We start from the raw sequence: 19812 nt of genomic DNA, 5'->3' as shown, positions 1-19812 counted from the left end.
GGCATTGCCCTCCTGGAAGGCCGTCTTCATGGACCCCAGTTGCAGAGTGTGGTGGTGGCCCCTCTGTGATCTTACTGGCTCTGAGGGATGATTTCTTTCCCATGCAATTGGCTCACCAGGGTCCCTTTCTCCTTAATTAAGTGTGAAATTCAGAAACCCTGGAGCAAATCGACAGTGTTCCACAGGGTGACTCTGCTTGTTAGTATTTGGGCATCTTGGCTGTACCAGGCCATGGCTCAGACCTGGCCGGGAACATTTCTGTAGCATCTTTCAGAAGAACCCTGCCATCTTTGCGTGCTTATATATCAGTTAAAGGGAACAGCGGCCAGGTTTGAGAAAGCAGGCAGGCAGTTTCCTTTCCAAGGGAGGTACCAGCAGACCAGTCAGAAGAGAGAGACCTGCTTTCTGTTTTGTTGGAATCTATTAAAAGTGTCTCCTAAAAACTGACTTGGGAAACAGTTAACCTTTAACATGAAGGCAAGCCTCAAGGATTGCATCTTCCATTTCACTGATTGGAGGTCTAGAACTGTATTATGGTTACTAACATGGCACTGGATTAAAATGGAATTATCTTCCCCTTTACTAAATTGTGAAATGTTGACACGGGACATGTGTCACATGACACAAAGAATGCCTGTGTCCAACCAGCACCTCTTCCCAGTTAAGTTCCAGTACACGCTGAGCTGTTCACCAACACCGTGTTCATGGCTTTAGTTGTGTTGTTTGGATGGTTATTTTCCCCATTGTTTGGCTTGTTGCATACATTAGTCTTCATTTTAAAAAATGACTTCACAAGATAGATATTTTGAGCATGTCATTGGTAACTGTGATCGGTAGTGGCCCAGTCGTTCTGGTAGCTGGCACCTGTCTGAGCAGCTATTTGGAACTGTTTGACTGTAAATCAACTTGGTCCTCCTCAACCCTTTGTAGGTCATCGTTACTGAAATGCTTTCAGTAGGAAGAAACTAGAGAGGAAAAGGAAGAAGGGAGGAAGGGAGAGATCCTGGATTGTGGGATGGGCATGCTGAGGTCAACAGGATATTTGTGCAAAGCCATCTCATTGTCTTTGCCTTGTGTCCCTTACAGACAGGAATGGGTCTTCAAAATTACCTCCCCCACTTTGTCTTGCGAGCCAGGGTTTGGGGGGGCTTTCACTTTCTGCAAGTTGGATCACAATTGGCAATTTTGTTTTCCTAAAATAAACTTTAGTGATTATCATGTACCATTTGCTGTACCAGGTATTGGCTTTCAGTTACCACATCCCTCCTACTCTGAGCTGGGAGTAGCTGGCCTGGAGAAGCAATGGACCTTGTGAGGTTTGCAGATGACGGCCATGATCACTTCCACTCTGATATATGCTTGACTCACAGCTTTGAGGTTGTTGGCTTTAAAATGCTGAAACCAGTGTTGCCTGGAGCCCTAGCATAGCAGGCAATAGGTGTTCCCAGAATCCCGGACATTTATTATCTGCTGTGTACCTTCTTCACATAGGATTTCTCAGTATGTCTGTAATGGGCATTGGCGTTTTTAAATAAAGGAGATGGATGCTCAGCTTTTCCCAACGTGCTTCCTCTGGAGCCCTCCATCCTGGGAACTTAGCAGGGATGACTACTCTGGAGAACTTGCTTCAGGATGTCGTGACCTGCCACTTCACCTTGTCTGCCACAGACCATCCTGACCTCCACCTTGAGACTCAATAGAAGCTGGGGAGTTCAGCTGCTATTTCAGAAAGACATATGATACCTTGTCAGAAGCAAGCTTGTCAGGGTGTCCCTGTGCCTTGCCACCTCATAGTCACCAACCCAGGAACTGCCCAAGTGAGGGATTTTTCCTGTATATTTTCCCAATGTGTGCACTCAAGACCACCGCGGTCCTCAAAACTTTGCAAGCACAGCGGAGGGGCTGATTTAAGGTTGTTATCGGTGTCTTTCAAGATTTCAAAAGTTTGGGGGTAGGATGGCTCAGATGTGTTTTTTAGCCTCTGGGATGTCTGTCACATGACTTTCTAGTTTCTGTAGAGAAAAGCAGTGTTAACCCCAGGATGGGTGCAGCAGCGGCCTCAGTGGCCATCCCTTCTGTCCTCAGAGGAGCCCAATGCCATGTGATCCTCCACTGTCCTGCTGAAGTTTATCTCTATAGACCGCTATGTCCCTTCTGCCCCCAGAGAGGACTGAGCTAAGAGTGAGCGAGAACAGCAGAAAACATTCCAGGGAAAATGAACATTGTCAGCGAGGCTGCTCCAAGAGTTTCTCTTGATAGGGACTTGATCGTCAGTGCAGGGTGCCGACAGCCCAGGGAGTGTGAAGAAGAAACTCCTTGACAGGGTGACTGATTTGAAGTCAAGGATGTTTAAAACTTGGTGTTAAAGAGATTCCAGAGATGTCTGGCTTATTAGAAACAATGTTAACCATGATGAATAGGGGGAAAAAATTACTCCCTTCTGTTGCCCAGCATTCTCTTTAAGTTGGTATTTGTTCCTGTAAAAGCCTGGCTAGGGAGATCTGGGTTCCTCTGCGTGACGCAACCTCATGATGAAGCCTAATGGGAGACTCTCAAGTACCCCTGACTTCATGGGGTCTGACAGTCAGGGTTTTTCTGAGTCCTCCCTGAGGGTGGGGACTGGGCTCTGTGTGGAAGTGAAGGTGGAGGTGAGAGGTCGGAGGGTACTGCTGCAGAGGTGAAAACTGAGGTTCTGGAGCCCAGGACAGGCCCAAAGTGACTGGCAGTGAGCAAGGTGGCCAAGGACTTCCTCCCAAGGGCGGGCTTTCTTGGGTGAAGTGTGACAGTTTCCTTGCTTGTTATTGGGTTTTTATGTCATTTACAAAAACGTCTTGTTTCTGTTGACATCCAGAAATGGCTTCAGACATCCCTGGATCTGTGACCTTGCCTGTTGCCCCCATGGCGGCCGCTGGACAGGTGAGGATGACAGGAGCCATGCCTGCCCGAGGAGGAAAGCGACGATCCGGGTAAGCAGACCCAGCGCTTCCAGGAACTAGCCTTAGTGAAAGTTGAGCAATGCTCTTGACCTGTTAGAAAAGTATTGTTCCCCCCTCCCTCTCCTAGAGAGTAAAAGCTCAGCAGTTTGCATCCTGTTTAGATTTTGCAAGTGTCCTAACTATGCACATGATTCGCTTCTGCGCATTCTGGGTCCTGGCACCCAGCTGGGGATTTCTGTTTGCCTGTCCTTGTAGGGAGAGTGCGCTGTGGGGTCCTACTGGGCCGGGCTCTCAGAAGGGAGGAGTTCAGTCTCAACTGCCAGAACATTCCAGCCTCATTTGGCAGCGCCAGCCCCAGGAACTGTAAATGATCTAACGGGGCCCTCGAACCTTTTCCCTCCGATGCTCATCTTTCGTAGGAATATGCAGGAATTCCTTTGGCAAGGAGCCGGCACCTGAATGCCAACCAGATAAGTTGAATATGGCTCAGACAATAAAGAGAATAAGTATTAAGTTCTGTTGACTAGACTGGTTCTGGTAGGTCACAGACCACTTTGGAGCAGATGAAACCAAAACAGGCACCTACTTATGCTGAATGATATTAGCGGCTGTACCCAGATCCCAAATCAAATCAACCAAAGGAAAAACATTAACTGGTATTTTCCAGCTCAGTGTATTACTCAACCCAGTTCCCCATTGATCCTTTTTTTTAAATTTCAGTTTAATAATTAATAAATGAGCTGCCTCATGATGTTGCTCCGTTTCTGGTCACACACTCCGCCCATGATTCGCCTATTCGGTGAGAACAGAACACAAAACAGAATAGAACCTTCCATAGCCCTAAGACTGCAGCCTGGACACATGCTGAAATGGTCCAGCATTTTAATCCCAAGAGCCTCTTCCAAACCCTGTGATGCTTTAAAAAAAAAGCACAGAGGCAAGGGGACAGGCGCACACCAGGGTCTGGGGATGGAGGATGAGACACCATGGTGTTATAATGCCAGCTAACGAGAAGGACCGCTGTGCGTGCTGGGGTCTTTGGGAAAGGCCATGGGAGGAGCATGGTCACTGTGAGCATTCAGAGGGCTGAGAATCTGCGCATGGTGGCAAGGCCAGGCCTTGATCCTGCACACTCTCTCTCAGGCAGTCCGTGTTCTGTCTGCTGCTGCTGGGTCTCCTCAGAGGGCACCACCTGATCAAGGCTGCAGCTTGCCTCTAGGGCTTCATGGACAGCCGCCTGCTCTCTGAGCCAACGTTCTTGCTAACTGTGGCCTGAGTTCTGCCGTATGGCTCGATAAAAGAATATGTATGGTGTTCAAATATTAATTTTTTCAATAAAAATTCCAGATTACTTCCAATGTTACTATCTTAACTCACATTCTTTAGAGAGAGAAGCTCCATTGTTCCTTCTCGTCTTTTTCCAGAAGAGACCAGAGTGTGCCCTGCAACTCTAGGTTGGTCCAAGTCTAAGCAAACATACTTTGTCCCACGGGCCCTCCTTGTGCTGGGGGTTTGGGGAGCCTCTGTCTCCTCATGGTGTGGGCTGGTGTGCATCCCCAGCAGCTTTCCGCCTTGGCCTGCAGGGTCCTAACCCAATCCTGGAGAACAGCCTGCTTTCTGCACTAGGGATGATGACAAGCCTGGATTTCCCCACGGCTGTCCTGTGTCCTGTGTCGCCACACAGGCGGTTTCCCTTCCTTCTCTGTTGGAGGGAGGGCATCATAGAAAATTCCAAAAATACCAGTGATGATCACCAGGGGGCAACTCCCTGCCTCTCAAAATCACTCTCCAGGTCATAATCAGGTAGTTCCTGAAACACAGTATTCCAAATCACAAGGGGGAAACTCCCTATTTCTCAAGATTATTCTCAAGATTACAATCTAACTTTATCTTCAGCTAGTTACTGAAACAACAGTCACTGAACCAGCTAATCCTAGATTTCTGATTCTCTTCCTGCTTAGATTTTTGGCTCTATTTTTTCCTGCTTGGGGGGGGGGTGTCTGGATTTATCCAGGTCTTTCACTGCCATAAGATGAAGGTGGGGCTCTCTGAGGGCAGACCAAGGAACTGGACCTTCACCAGGAAGCCCGGCACCTGTTTGCTCCTTGTCCTTTCCTCTTGTCAGGTGGTGGGCATAACACACTCCATGACTTAGAGATTCGCCCTACTCTAAGAAGGTTTCTGTAGTCATTCTTACATCTTGCATTTTTAAAATTTTCTTCACCTAATAATGACCCCTTCCATTGTGAGACGCCGGCGGAGGCTGTGTGTATCAACAGGCCTTGTGCTGTGGCTCGCACTGACTGCTGTCTGCCGTCACCATCAGCAGTGTGGTGTCTCCAACTGCTCCTTCTGTTAAGATCGTGGGACACCCCTGAAGAGACTCAAAGAGAGGGAAATGGAAGAGGATGGGGTGTCAGGAGGGAAAAAACAGCCTTAGTGTGCTGTCCCCATTCCTTTCCAAGTCCTTGCTCTCCCACCCCACCGACGGTCATGCTCCTGGAGGTTAGTGTGCCAAGTGCTGGGGACAGCTGTGCACACCTCTCTCGTGTTGCATTGCCTCTTAGAGCTGACCCCTAGAGGACTTTGGCTCTTCCCGGACGTGTGCCTGGCCCTGTGCTGGGAGTCCTCCCTGGCTGCTCTTTCTTCCCACGTCACTAAGTCACTAACAGGCTTAGCAGTGAGAATCTCCACAGGGCACTGCTCTCTGCCTGGCAGCTAGGACACTAGGTAAAGGAAGGTTCAGAGGTTTCAGATTCTTTCCGAAGTAGACCCACACGTGTGGGAGAAATGAGTTGAAGCAAGTCACCTGACACACATTTTTAAAATTTTCTTCACCTAATAATGACCCCTTCCATTGTGACCTCCCTAAACTCAGCAAGAGGTAAGGGAGGCTCCGCTCCCTCCGGGCAAACTTTCAGGTACTTTCATCCTCAGGGAGGAAGTGGCAGTGATGAGTTAAGTGATAAGCTGAGCCCACTCCAAAGCTACCCACTGGGATGGAGGGAGGGTGGGGGCTGCAGGCAGGGATGGGCAAGAATGTAGCCGCGCCTGCCACTGCTTGGCAGACCACCACTCCTTAGATAGAGGCTGGGGGACAGGGGGCTCCAGAGTTTAGGACCAGCCTGGGCTACATAGTGAGACACACACACACACTCTTAAAAATTAAAGGAAAGAAAGAATGGAGAGAGAGAGGTTGATGTTTAAATGTGTAGTTAGGCTGTAAGGGAGCCAGAAGGGAGAACATTTTCAGACACACTGTCACTTTGCTGCGTTCTGGGGACCCATGGCCAGGCCCAGGATTGTTAATGGTAGCCACTATTTGACCAGCCACACTAGAATGACCTTCCTCCTTGTCCGCTATAGCAGAAGCGCATGCTGTGCGGAAGCTCACGTTTGCTGCTGCACCATTATCCTTAGAAAGCATTGCTAGCGAGAGCCTCATTGCCTCCCTTTCACACAAGTTTTGCTCAGAAACGCCCATCCAGGGTTCTTATCCTGGGTCACTGGTAGGGGAAGTGGGGTCAAGTGTGTTTCTGGCTCACCCTTTGAAGACTGGGATCACCCATCCACCGTGCTGTGTGTGTTTCAGAGTGAATCCAAGCAGGCTTAAAGTCGTATTTTGATTTCTTTTATTATCCAGATGTTTCAGAATAATAGCGAAGCATAAAAGACATAAAAGAAAGGATGATTTACTTCCCCTTTTTATAGCAGAAGAAGTAGGCGCGGTTTCTTGCAGTCATATTTAAAGTTGGACATGGTGGCAGAGACCCGAAGGTGCTCCTGGGGCAAGTGTTGTTTGAGGTCTTTTGTTTAGTCAGGAGCAATGGGGTGTGTGTGTGTGTGTGTGTTCCTGAGAGGGCTAGTGAGACTGTTTGTGTAGAATGAATGATCCTGAAGATCTCAGCAATCATGTGGGGTCCTGATTTATCTCCTGGACTGGGCCCACTTTATGCTTTTCCAGATTACTAAGCATGATCTGCCAAGTGAGTCAGTCCATGCATGCACAAGCGGCAGGTGCAGTTTCCCTCCATGTCGCATGTGACTGCATGCACACTCACAGGTGGTGGGTGCAGTTTCTCTCCCTGCTGCATGTATGTGATTGCACATATGAGAGCCATAATTTCTTGGTATTTATTTTTTTATATATAAATCATGACTCAAGTTCCCAATGGACTCCAATAAACTCGGGGTCTAAGACTAGGCTTTTTTCTTCTACCCTCTGCTAGCCTGATCTGCAGCTCACCCGGCCAAGCTGTGGCCCTTTACTTCCCTGTTTATCTGCTCCATAGGGGACTGGCTATCAGTTGAGACTGTTTCAGCACTGAAGCTGTGGATCCCAAGAATGCCCCGTCCTTGGTCACCCCAAACATCTCATTGGTCTTGAGGCTCTGAGTGAGGGCTGGTTAGTCAGCTGCGTTTTGTAGGAGTGTGATGATCACAGTCTTATCAAAGTACCTTGAGATGGCTCAGTGGGACAGGCACTTGCTTCCAAGCCTGACGACCTAAGTTAGATAAGTGGATTCGCAAGGTAGAAGGAAAGAGTCCTCGACCTCCACAGACATACACACACACACACACACACACACACACACACACACACACTGTTATAGGAACTTTGATATCAGATTGAACGGAATAGAATTTTAAAGAGAACTTATGTATCTCACACCCACATTTGATAAATATTTGCACAATTCTTCAGAATATATGGTGGGTTTGGTTTTATGTAGGCAAAGAATTTGATCTTTCACTTTATGAGCACTAGGTGGCAGTGTGGTTCTGCAAAATTCAACCGGCCTCAGTTTGGTGGTTATTTCCCCACACGGAATTTTCCAGGAAGGTGAGAAGATAGCTCAGTAATTATACAGGGCACTAATGAGTTTTCTTCATTTGGAATCCCACATTCAGCCCCATTTGTCCTATACACAGCTCTGCAGTCCAGTGCTGGACTTCCGGAATGATGCTGTGGGGACCTTGAATGTCTGTGTCCCTGGTGGCATGTGTGTGGTCCTCCTTTTTGACCAATCTCCTTTTCTCTCTGTACAGAGGCATTTTTGTGATCACAAAACTGCCATTCCTTCCATCTCTTATTCTTAGTGTTAGGACAACTGGCTTTTGAAGACTAAAGATCCCATCAGGCAATGCTGGGCAAAATCACATCAGCTCAGACTACACCGTACATAACCCAGGACAAAGACGTGCAAAAACTGCCTTGTCCTCCGAACCTCTCTCCCTTTATTTTGCCATATCTGACCGTAGTTCCTAGGTCTCCCAAGTGGTTTCAAAGCCTAGAGGTCACCATACATCTTACTGGGGCCCGTCTTGGGTTTGCGTTCAAGGATGGCTCTTCATGTGTAACATGACTGCTTTCTGGTGACCTAGGTGCCCTGTACCTTCCCTGGGTCACCTATTACAGACTAGGGAATGAGGGTCACTTCCCCTGCGAGAAGCAGAAGCTCCGATATCTATAACTGTGGTCTTCTGGCACATCCTCCACTCTCTGTTTATTGTTTGAACAGAATCTCACTGTGTCTCCCAGCACACTCCATTCTCATAATAAGCTGCTAAAACATGAGATTCCTCAGACATAGCTGCAACTACCCTCCCCCTTCTTGCTTGGGTCATGAGGGTAGGCCTCACCAAGTCCTTCAGACAGACCGAGATCAAGCAGGACACTTCAGGACCCGAGATGCCATCTCAAGACCACATTTACTATAGGTGTCTCATTTTCTTCCTCAAAAACTCCGAGTACTCTGATCATAGTTAAGTTCCCTCTCTGCCCTAACATCTTCCAGCCTACTATTTGCTGACGTGAGAGGAATATGGGGTTTTGAGAAGGAACGTTTGGTATGTTAGTTAAGCACGAATTCCCGCCCTACTTTGTCTGATGTTTACAAGGGGAGCCCCAGTAAAGAAGAGGTCTGAAGAATAATTCGGCGAGCAGACAGCCACTTGCTTGAGTGATTTTGATATCAAATGGCCATTTTCCTTCTCCACAGCCTCCTATTTGGTCCTGGGTGTGACAGAATGATTGTCTGGAATGACTTTTGCCCTGAGGTTCATGGAGACTCACCAAGTCACAAGCAGTATTCCCAGACAAGGTCACGGGATTTCTTCATCACTCTTTGGACTTCCTGGATTCTGAGTCCCTTGAGCAATATACCATGCATTTTAGAAATGAAGTGTTTATATGGAATACATGATGTGGAGGGGACCATGTACCCCAAAGATGTTGGGAGACAAGAAACATTGATGTTTTCTCCCAACGTGGACTGGGCTGTCCTTTGATGATCTGAGAAGCATTCTAGGGGGACAAGGTGACTTGAGTATTTCCCACTTCTGACCAGAAAACTAACCACGCACATACTGTGATTTGTGTTTTTTTTCTTCTTCCTGAGACTGCAGGGTTACCGTCTTAGCAAATGTCGGAAGCATTGCACAGTGATGTGATGGGATGAGGGTTCCCCTGCTCCCACAGCTCATGATGCTAATTACAGTCTCCTAAAAGTCATAACCACTGCTCACTTGTGACTTTGGCCTTTCAGAATGGACTTCGATGATGAAGATGGTGAAGGTCCCAGTAAATTTTCGAGGTGAGTTTACTTTGCCTTTCTTAAGCCTGTAGCCAGCAGTCACATGACCGGCATGCATAGGCACTTAGGGCCTCTTGTCATTGAGCAAACCATTGTATTTTGACCATCTTGCGTATGCCTGGCTTAGTGCCTGCATTTGGCCTAGTGGTAGGCAGTTATTAGCAATCCTGATATGTCCCAAGCCTGGCCTGGTGTTCTATGCTTGAAATCTCAGCACGTGGGAGTATGGGGCAGGTGGAGAGCAAATTCAAGACAAACCTGAGCTGTCTAGCAAGACCCTGTCTTCAAAAGGCATAGCAAAAGAAGAGGGGAGTGATGCCTAGTTCTTAATTCTGTTTGCTTTTACATTTAACAATGGTCACTAACTTTAATGGGCTCCCTGAAACAAACAAGCGAAAAAACATAAGGCTTAAGTTTAAAGATTATCAACCTTCTCTAAAAAGAATCATTTTTTTTCTAGTAAGGAAAATTAGAAATACAAGGAACGTGTAAGCCTGTTTGAGGTTGACTTCAAGATCCTCACACTCAAGCTACGGAGTGTATGACAGTGTCTTCAGCTGCTCTGTGGGGCAGGCCACCGTCTAGCCCACCTTCAGGGAAAGCTCCCAGGTCACCTGTACTGGGGGTGCAAGGGAGAATCATGACTTCTGATTCTCTCCATCTGTTTCATTTGAGGCACTGTGGGACACTTGGAAGTATGCGCGCTGAAGGAAGATGTCATTCTCCCATTCTTATAACTCCCATCTGTGCCATCTTCTTCCGGCAGGGCTTGCCTTGCTGCCCCCCTCACTCCGACCTCCTCCGAGGTTACTGCTGATCGTAGAAAACGCATGGCAGGTGATAGGTGCCCGTCTGTCGTATTCATACTCCACCTTCGGACTGACAGCCTTGGTTGTTTGAAGCGGTTTTGAGGAGTGTGATGTCCACACAAGTCCACTGGGCTGGCTCTCTACTTTTCTCCATGCAGATCGTTTGGGTTCTTTTTTTACCCATAACCAAAATGGTAGCTGTGGATTAAGCAGTGTTCTCTACCAATGCAGGAGAGACCCATGCCTCATTTCTGTAGGGATTCCCAGAATCTTCTAGTCTACAGTAAATATCTCCTCACCCCCATAAACTTTTACCCTTGAGATCAAGCTCATCCATCCATTCCACAACTTCCTCTTCAACTGAAGCATGAGAAATGAGAACACGTTTTTTTTTAACCCATTAATGACCTTGAAGTTTCCTATCAAAACAACACGTGAGCTTCACCAACAAAACTGGATTATCTCTTCCTGTGTAGACTGGACCCACTTTAAATGCCCTGGTATCTAAAGTTCTGTCTTAATAAGCAAGGAGTGATCTTTTCCTGGAAAGGAGCAAACCTCAGAAATGTCCCCTTCTCCTCTCTGTCAAAGCTTGCCCTGGCCACTCACAACCTTTCTGTAGACAGAAACAATGACGCTGAGTCCTCTGTGTCAAAGTTCCCCCTCAAGACTGCATACCATAGCATGTGAACCTCAGGAAATAATGCCTCTGGGTCTCAGGACAAAAAGAGGAAGAGAAACATGGAATGACACTTGCTTGATATGACATATCAGTGTCGATGAAACAACCGCAGAGGGACACAGAGCTCACTGGGCCCGAGTGTGAGGCAGCAGCCACCCCATGCTGGGTAACGCCCTGAACCTGCCAGTGAGTCACTTGTTACCCAGTCAAGTTCAGACCTTGGCTTCTCTCAACCACATCCTTTCCTCTGGGCCTTAAAAACAAGAGAGAGATGGAATGTACTTCCAACATGTGCTGTTACTTATGAGGCTGGGTTCATGGGACCCCAGAGGCCACTGACTTAGACAACAGGACATTTGAAATAATCCACGGCTGATGGACCTGTGGGTACGTCTGAGTCGCTCGGAGTTGGGGAGACAAGCAAGTCTCCTCCCTACCTTCCACTTAACCATCCAGGGGGAAGGTGGATGTTTGCTGCCAGCCTTCGTAAGGTGCACTCTAAGACCTCTCTCCCATGCTTGCAATCAGTCCCCAACTGTGCCCTGGAAAGCGTGGAGACTATGATGCAAGCCAGTTCCCATCCTTATTAGTTGATTCATCATCTGGGCAGAGGCAGCATCATAATCTCTGTCCCCCGATGGGAGTCTAGTGAGAGTTCCCTGTTTTTCTCAAGGAATGGAAGTATGGGGCTTGGCTTTCTTCCCCAGCGTAGCCTAAGGAAACAGCCTCCACTTACCAGCACTGGGCTTGACTCCTGTTTTTCTCTTAAATTCCATTATCAACTCACAGGGATGCGGCTCTCTGCCTCTAGAAGACTGATCACACCCCAGAGAAAAACATCAACCTCCCTAAAGGACACCAGGACCTGGTGCCCGTCATCCCTTCAAAGGGTCAGCATCCTGTATTACAAGTGATGCCCCAGCCTTCTCATAACACTGGGCAACACACAATGGCATCCTTCTTGAATGTCCCAAGTTGTTCCTGTGCTGTGGCTGGCATCAGCTGCCACCAGCAGCAAGTGGCATCTCAGGTATTACTTCAGCTTGGGACAGCTGACATTCCCAAGCTATCATCAGAAGTCAAGGTTACATACCACGGTCTCCATGTGCCTTATACTTGTAGGGCCTGCTTATACTCCCATGGACCCCTCCCCCCATGCCAGGTGAGGCAATGAGAGGCACTCAGTCTTAGCCCGTGACTTCGTAGCTCCTCTCAATCCTGCCGTCAGTGTCTTGGGTTCTGGGGTTGGGTTCCTACATGTATTCATTGAGACTTCGGTTTAGGGAGCCCTCTTTGTCACCTACTGTCACACCATCCCATATGACCTTTTACCTTTAGGTCACAAAAGAGCAATGCAGAGATTGTATCGGCCTCTCCTGGTGGTCAGTGGGAGACTTTACAAAGTGCCTCCCCTTCTGTATGTTAATCAAGATGGGTGATGGATGTCCCACTGCTGAGTGAACTGGAGAGGCCCCCTTGGCAGCAGAGCTGGAGAAGAAACCCAAGTTACCACACACCTAGCAGTACCCTTCTTTGTCCCGATTTCCTTGCTTGTCCTCTAAGGCAAAGCCCTAGGTTGTCTTGGTCCAGCAGAGAGGTGTCACCTCCTCCTGCTCTGTCCTCATGACAGAGCCCTTGACCCTTCTCCTTCATACACAGAGAAAGATTTCCTTACTGCTGCTGCCTGGCCCCTGTCAGTTATGGATGCTCATAGACACCACAGTCCCAGGCATAGCAGATTGATCCCATTGTCCCTTTCCCTTGGGGAATAAGGTAAACTTGGGTCAGTAGACAGGGCCTTGGGATGTGTCATTCTCTTCTCACAAGGTGGCATTCCCTCACCTCTGCATCCTTGAGGGCTTCAAAATGAAATCCATACGCATCAATGCATAGCACTTGTTTCTCAGATCTTGTTGCCGGGCAACCGGCCGTTCTCAGTTCTTTTTGGCATACTGCTAAGTAGCTCAGGCTTATTTCATAAAACCTAAGGTTATTGTATCATTCCCTGCACTGGTCAGTGAATGGAATTTTCAGCTTTTAGATCTTACCTTGTTTATCCTTTACACCTCAGCCCACAAATTGAATTTATCTATGGATCGATCAGAGAACCTCACAAAGCCCACTCCCAATGTTTATAGAGAAAATTAGTCCCCGGTAATAAGGTCCCATTGGTTGCCACAGATACTACTTCAAAGCTTTAGACTTAACTCTAGGTTTGGGAGCCACCGCTGAGGACTTTAAGCGTCAGACAGAACTGTCAGTCTGGTGACAATCCAAGGTCTGAGATGGCGGGAAAGGAAAGGTGGGAGGAGGCGGGTGGTGTCAGCCACAGTGGGCAGTGAGCTTGGGCATGGGGAGGGGAGGAGAGTCAAGAGGTTTTTGTAGGAGTTTTGGCCACAGGTGGACATTCATGGTGAAGGAGCCTAGTTCAGCATGGCCCTGAGATAAGTCAGAGTAGGCATAGTGTTCCTATGATTCAGAGAGGTGCCGAGTGGCAGCCTCTGTGTTGGAATGGAGAAGGGGATTCAGGGAGAAGTGGATGGGACTGGCAGGATATCCCAAATCCTGAAGGTCAGACTGAGAGACTCCAGGGTCAATTCAACTCCAGACGGGGCAGGCAGATTCCCCTTGGATATTGCACCGCATGGAGAAGAAGGCCTGTCTCACTGGAAGATGCAGGCAGGTGCTGTGGAGGGAGGGACTTCTGGGTCCTGCCTGAGTCATCTTCTCCCATAAGTGCCCGAGCTTCCTGTCTGGCCTCCTCGTCCTTCATCAGCTCTCCGAGTACCACCTTCTCTGGGTGGCCCGGGAAGTGTGAGCTGGCAAGGTAGGAGTATGCGCCTCTGGGAGCTCGCCCTGCCTTGGGTCTCATGAGCAAATGTCCAGCTGAAGCGTGTGGTCTGCACCACGTGACCTGCTCCGTGGCTGTGGAATGAGAGTAGAGGGTCTCTAGTCTCTCTATGGCAAGATTCTGGCCTGTGCTCAAGAGCTAGAAGTCCCTTGACCAAATTCCTGCTTGCATCCCTTCTTTCCTCTGGTTTGTAGGTGTCCCACCTCAACCTCTTCTTATTGGTTGGCCCTTTCTCCCCTACTTAGCAAACTCTGCCCATTTCTGCCTGGAGGATGTAGACTTTCCTGACACGGAGGGTCTTTGCCGTGCACGCGAACATTGGTGCTTCGCTGGCTGGTTTACATCTTTCCAGTTAGTATCTGGGAGGTGGGGTTGGCCCCAGGAATCTGCTGACTGGTCTTAACCTGTCTTCCTTCCCTATCCTACAAAGCTCATCCACCTGTGAACCTCTAAAACATCAGGGCCCATTGGCCTGCCTTCCGTTAGATTTCTCACTGTGTTCTGGCCTGCTCCCCAGCCTCCAAGTTCCTCAACTTCCCCTCGCACCAGGTCTGCCCATCCTACAGGAATGTGTCTTCCGCTCTTGATGCATCCTCCCCATCCTAAGTCTTCCTTTGGACCCTCCAGATGGACCCTATCTCCAGAACACTCTTCCTTTTCCTATCGCCACATACGTCTATCTCTGCGCACCGCCCCAGCCGCTTCTAGCCCCCCCCCCACTTCTGTGTCTTTTTCTCTCCTGCTGTGCACAATGCACCTTCCAACTGCTTGAAGACCACATTGAGCTTCCTTGTTTTCTCTGTCATCCTCTCCCCACGGGGGGCTGTCTCGGGACTCCTTGCACAGAGGATCTGCTCCAGAAGGCTCACAGCAGGCCACCACGGGGACCGCCGCTGGGTACACGCAGCATGCACATTTCAGCACACACACCATCAGACCGTCGGGCCTGATTGCCATGCCGCTCTGCTTCCTGGAAGGATGCAGTGTGTGGAGCAGCCTTGCCTGGGGATCTTCCTTACTGTTAGCGCCACTCTCCTTCCCAGAGAAGCCACCAAGTCCTCCCGTCCTTGCAGCAGTACACATGGGGCATATTTTTAGACACGATTTCATCCCAGGGAACAGCTTTTTCTCTTAAGTTGAATGGGGCTGGCTGTTACTCTCTCTTGCGCCTAAAGGTAATAAATAACTCGAGACAGAAATAGTCTCCCAGCCCTTCTGTTAGACTTTCATTGTAAGCATCCCCAAGATGGTGTTAGGTAATCCCCCACAGTTATTTTTTTAATTGGTTATTGGTTAATAAGGGGTCACACCTGTTCTGTTACTATGCCACGCTGCGGGGGGAAATACACTGGGTGTAGAACAAAGGCGCGTTCACAGCTTTACTGGAAGTGAATCTACATCATCAACAGTCTCCTTAGTGATACAGAGTGTGGTTAGGCTTGTGACAGGGTTAGGTACTGCAAGCCTATTTTCAGCTGAGGATTTTGTTAAGGAGAAAAGCATGCGATACAGCCCCTGCCGCACATCTTGGCCTGGAGTGGGCTGCCTTTGGCCAGATTAGAATACTCGCCTAAGCATCCAGCACATCCCTTCATCACAGGCGGATGCTGAGGTGCTGTGCAATATATCGAGTGCTGTATGGAAAGTGAAAGCAGCTTGACTGTGTGGGGATTTGTCATGGTCGGTGCTCTATGTCTTTTGAGGCACAGTGCTTATGGAATGGGCTATCACCGTCAAAAAACTAAAGGGGCATAAGATGGAGGCTCTCTTATAGTGCTTCATACCATGAAGTATATCAAATCACATGTGTAAGCAGTCAGGAGCTGCCTTTGTAGCTGTGAGCCCAGACCTTTATTTTAAAAATCACTCAGAAAGATGCACACAGAAAGCCTGCCAGGATGCTTTGGTCTTCCATGGTTCCTGGTCTTAATTTTGGATGTCTAGGAAAAAGCTATAGATATGTGGGCAATTTAGGAAGTGCCATTACATATTTAGAGAAGGAGGCCACAGAGGTCCATGCTCCCCGCACATAGACAAGAGCTTACAGATGTGTCAGGGCTCGGCTTCAACCCACAAGGACCAAAGCACTTAGCCCTTATGAGTTAGGCCTAGGAATCTGGCCATCTGATGTTAGCAGTGTGTTATTTTACCGCTGACCCTGGTCTGATCCTTCTCTTTTTCCCTCCCCCTGACCTCTTGCTTTCTGGGAAGAGAGAACCACAGTGAGATTGAGCGGCGCAGGCGGAACAAGATGACTCAGTATATCACGGAGCTCTCCGACATGGTTCCCACCTGCAGTGCCCTGGCTCGGAAGCCAGACAAACTCACCATACTGCGCATGGCGGTTTCACACATGAAGTCCATGAGGGGCACCGGGAACAAATCCACTGACGGCGCGTACAAGCCTTCCTTCCTCACTGAGCAGGTGCCCCAGTGTTACCCCTTTCGGTGTTGTGGCCAAAGTGGGGGAGCATCTTAGGGTCACAAAGCCTGAGATAAATTCCATGGGAACGTGGAGTTCAGGACTGGGGGAGGGGTGAAAGCCAGAATGTGCGCTTCCATTCTTCATCAGCAAGAAATGCTCTTCAAGAGTGCCCGATCTTTGTTTTCTGCTCTTTAATCTCCCATATGCCCCCGTGAGGGGTGGTGACAACACGGTGTGGATGAGGATGCTGACACAGGAGAGTGACACTGACGTCATAATTCCTGTATGTGAGGGTAACGAGAGCTAACTGGGGGGAAGAAATGGGTGAAATAGCAAGACAGCATTAGTAAACAGATTTGCATGAGCCAGGTGGCTTGTGCTCCAAGTCCTTGTCCTTCACACGGTGGTCACAGCGAGAGTCAGCTAGTGCTAAAAGCCTTAGCTGACTTGTCTAGCCATACATGAAGCTTTGACTCTCTAGTTTCCATAATGGGATTCCGTAGAAAGAGGCGAGATGACACGGTTGTCGGGAGTATTCATTTGGAAATGCCAAGGGTTCCGTGGGTGACATCTTGAGTAATGGACTGTTTAATAAGGTAGAAAGTGAGGCTCAAATGAAACCGAGTGGAAGCGACTGGGCTGCACCAGGGACTGTGCTCAGGACAGAGGCTGTGAAGGAGCCACAGAATGGGCACAAAGAAGTCAGCTGGGGACTCTTAAGGGGTGCACAGTGTGTACAGAGGGAGGAGTGGAGAAGGCGTGAGGGACCATTAGCTGTGTGGCACAGAGCATCTGTCCACATTGTGGCTACAGGTCTAGAAGAACGAGGATGATAAACCAATGCCATTGTCCTCTGTTCGGTGCAGGTGTTTTGGTGGCAGATACTTCACCTACTCTGACCCCTTTGAAATCCTCCCAGGGTTCCCTTGATCCCTCGCTTCAGGAAGAAGATAGTGGTCATATTTGGTCTTAGAGGTGTGGAGCATGGTGGCCCAGGTACAGGCTTCCATCCTCATTCCCATCTCAAAAGATGAAAACCGTGCTAGCCCCTCCCCCCCCAGCTCTGTGGATGTAATGGGGAAGGCATCCCCGTGTAGACTGCTTAGCATGGGGATGTTGCTGTTGAATGACGAACAGAGAGACATGACTTGCTGGAAATTCATTTAAGTACCACTAGCACTAGGGTCAGTACAGAGAGTTTCTCCAAATTCCTTTAATCCTTACAAAAAAGACTCTACGCATCTATAGGGGACGGCAGAGAGAAGGCAACCACGCATTCGTGTGCCCTCTCCGTGCCACGCTCGGTCACACGTCCATTTACAGAGCCCTGTACACACTTACTGTGTCAGCCCTGCACACCAGAGGCTCATTAAACCTCCAAAAATTTCACTGAAAGTAAACTTGATGAACTATCAGAAGCCCGAGCCAATAAGTATCACGCCAGAGTTGTAAAGCTAAGTGGATGGGCATGGATGGAATCCTTCCTACTCCCAAACCCATACTGTCTTACTGGGGGAAGGAGGAAAGGCCATGTATGAGTCATGAGATGCTGATCCTCAGGGGAGAGGATGGGAAGAGATGGGTGGGGGGTGGCTCCATCCCATCAGATCTTTGCTGTCCTTGCAAACTGGGTTAAAACATGCATGTGTAAACAAAGCCACGCAGCCTCATCCGGTGACATAGAATTCTTTCTCCCTCCCAGACATCTTATTCCCATGTTTTTTAAGGATCTTCGTGTTGGGAAGATCTTCCTGACATGGTGAATGAGAATGCTGATGTTCTTAGAACTGCGGAAGCATCTAAGAGACACAGGAAGCAGATGTGTGCATGGGAAATTGACAGAGCGAGCGTTGGTTTGGAAAATGTTTGCACTGTCAGCATCCACCTTGGTATCCCAGACTGAGTGCATTTGATTCAATCCCAAGCCAGTGACTGCACACAAGCCAGAGTTCCTAGACTGTGCCTTCAGAAGTTACGGTCTTCTAGGGACTTGGGCTCTTGACCACTAAGAGGCCACTCTGATTGACCAAATGTTCCAGATTCTATCCTTGGCTTCCTCTCAGCTGCCCCTGATATGGGTGGTAGCCATTCATCATGAGGTTCTATTTAAACATTTGAATCTGGGGTGGGGAATGCTGGCTTACTGCTGATCCCAAAGGATGATTTTGTTCGTTTGGGGCCTGGATGGTGTGAGAGAAAGTTGGAGTGGTGGGAACAGACTCTAGTGGAGGGTTAGCTCCACACCTCCTGCAGGCCAGGAACCCAGGTTCTTTATTTAGCTTGGTGTGACAGGCTATGGATAGTTACCACCGAGCTGCCTTTAGGCATGGTTTACCTTTAGGCAGTTTAGCAAAGTTTACCTCATTTGTGGCCCCCTGGGGTGACAGCAGGGCTTCGGGAACAAGAGTGCAGTATCTTCACACAGTGGGAAGCCTCATGGTCTGTTTCTTTCTCTTTTCTCCCCGTCTCATTCTCCTTCCTTCCTGCCATCTTCTGTGCAGTACAACTGGGTTCTGGGCAGTGTCACAGCTAACTGAAGTTTCAGTACACGAGGAAAGTATCTCAGGGAACCGGCAGCTCAGCCCCTCTTGATCATCATTGCCTGGTCTCTCATCTCTCCATGCTAAAGATCTCCCCCAGTCATTCTAAGACAGTGTGTTTTAGGGGCAGTGCAAGTTTTGGGTCTTTCTCTAGAAAATAAGCTAACCAGGTGAAGTGATGTTCATTGACACAACCACGCACATGACGGAATGAATAGGTACACAAAGGAAGCTGAGGTTGCTAGTTAAGAGAAGATAATTGACCCGGATCTGTCAGTACACTTGCTGACCATGACTTTTTCTCCCCAGGAACTGAAGCATCTCATTCTTGAAGCTGCTGATGGATTTCTGTTTGTGGTGGCAGCTGAGACAGGAAGAGTAATCTACGTGTCTGATTCCGTCACTCCTGTTCTGAATCAGCCACAGTCAGAGTGGTTTGGGAGCACCCTCTATGAACAGGTACACCCTGATGACGTGGAGAAGCTGAGAGAGCAGCTGTGCACTTCAGAAAACTCCATGACAGGTAAGGGTAACTATTGCATGTGGGTGGCCATTTGACCTTGAAAATTGTTTATCCCATAAACATATTAGAGAAAGCTGGAAGTCACAAAATATCCTAAAGGTAAGGTGATATATTGTATTAAGTTTGTGTAAGGGCTTCCTTCAAATTTTTAGGAGTCGCTTTTTTGGTTTTTGAAATTTTTCCTGTAATTAGTGCATGCAGCCAGTAGGAGGTGTTCTTGCTACATTTGTGAGACCCATAGGATCTCTATGTATCAGTATGATACCCATTCACTTACAACCTAGGCCTTAGCCACCTGAAGTACAGTTCTTTACTGAAATATCTAAGTCAGTCAGTCTGTCATAACATAACAAACACATTCTTCAAAATCACCTCTGTATACAAAACACATGCAATCGGATGTGTAGAATTCACTGGGGGAAGTGGATTGGAAGTAAAACACTCCATAGC

The 19812-nt window shown here is 48.5% G+C and overlaps 1 protein-coding gene across 10 annotated transcripts in view; it reads left to right on the top strand.

Moving 5' to 3' along the window:
* The window catches only part of Arnt2 (aryl hydrocarbon receptor nuclear translocator 2), a 143843-nt gene that overhangs the window by 35087 nt on the left and 88944 nt on the right, over window positions 1-19812 (top strand). For 7 of the 10 annotated variants that reach the window (XM_075953259.1, XM_075953253.1, XM_075953255.1 and 4 more), the window contains exons 2-5: window positions 2852-2966; window positions 9485-9532; window positions 16086-16299; window positions 19149-19362. In XM_075953259.1, coding sequence (XP_075809374.1) covers window positions 2852-2966; window positions 9485-9532; window positions 16086-16299; window positions 19149-19362 — 591 coding nt within the window. Of the gene's footprint in view, window positions 1-1846; window positions 1913-2851; window positions 2967-9484; window positions 9533-16085; window positions 16300-19148; window positions 19363-19812 lie in introns of those variants that run through there. The other 3 variants (XM_075953250.1, XM_075953256.1, XM_075953252.1) reach the window with 2 other exon arrangements.

This window comes from Microtus pennsylvanicus, chromosome 18 (genome assembly GCF_037038515.1).
Source record: "Microtus pennsylvanicus isolate mMicPen1 chromosome 18, mMicPen1.hap1, whole genome shotgun sequence".
Lineage (NCBI taxonomy): Eukaryota > Metazoa > Chordata > Mammalia > Rodentia > Cricetidae > Microtus > Microtus pennsylvanicus.
Note: the sequence above shows the minus strand (reverse complement) of the source record. Positions and strands in the feature narration are given on the sequence as shown.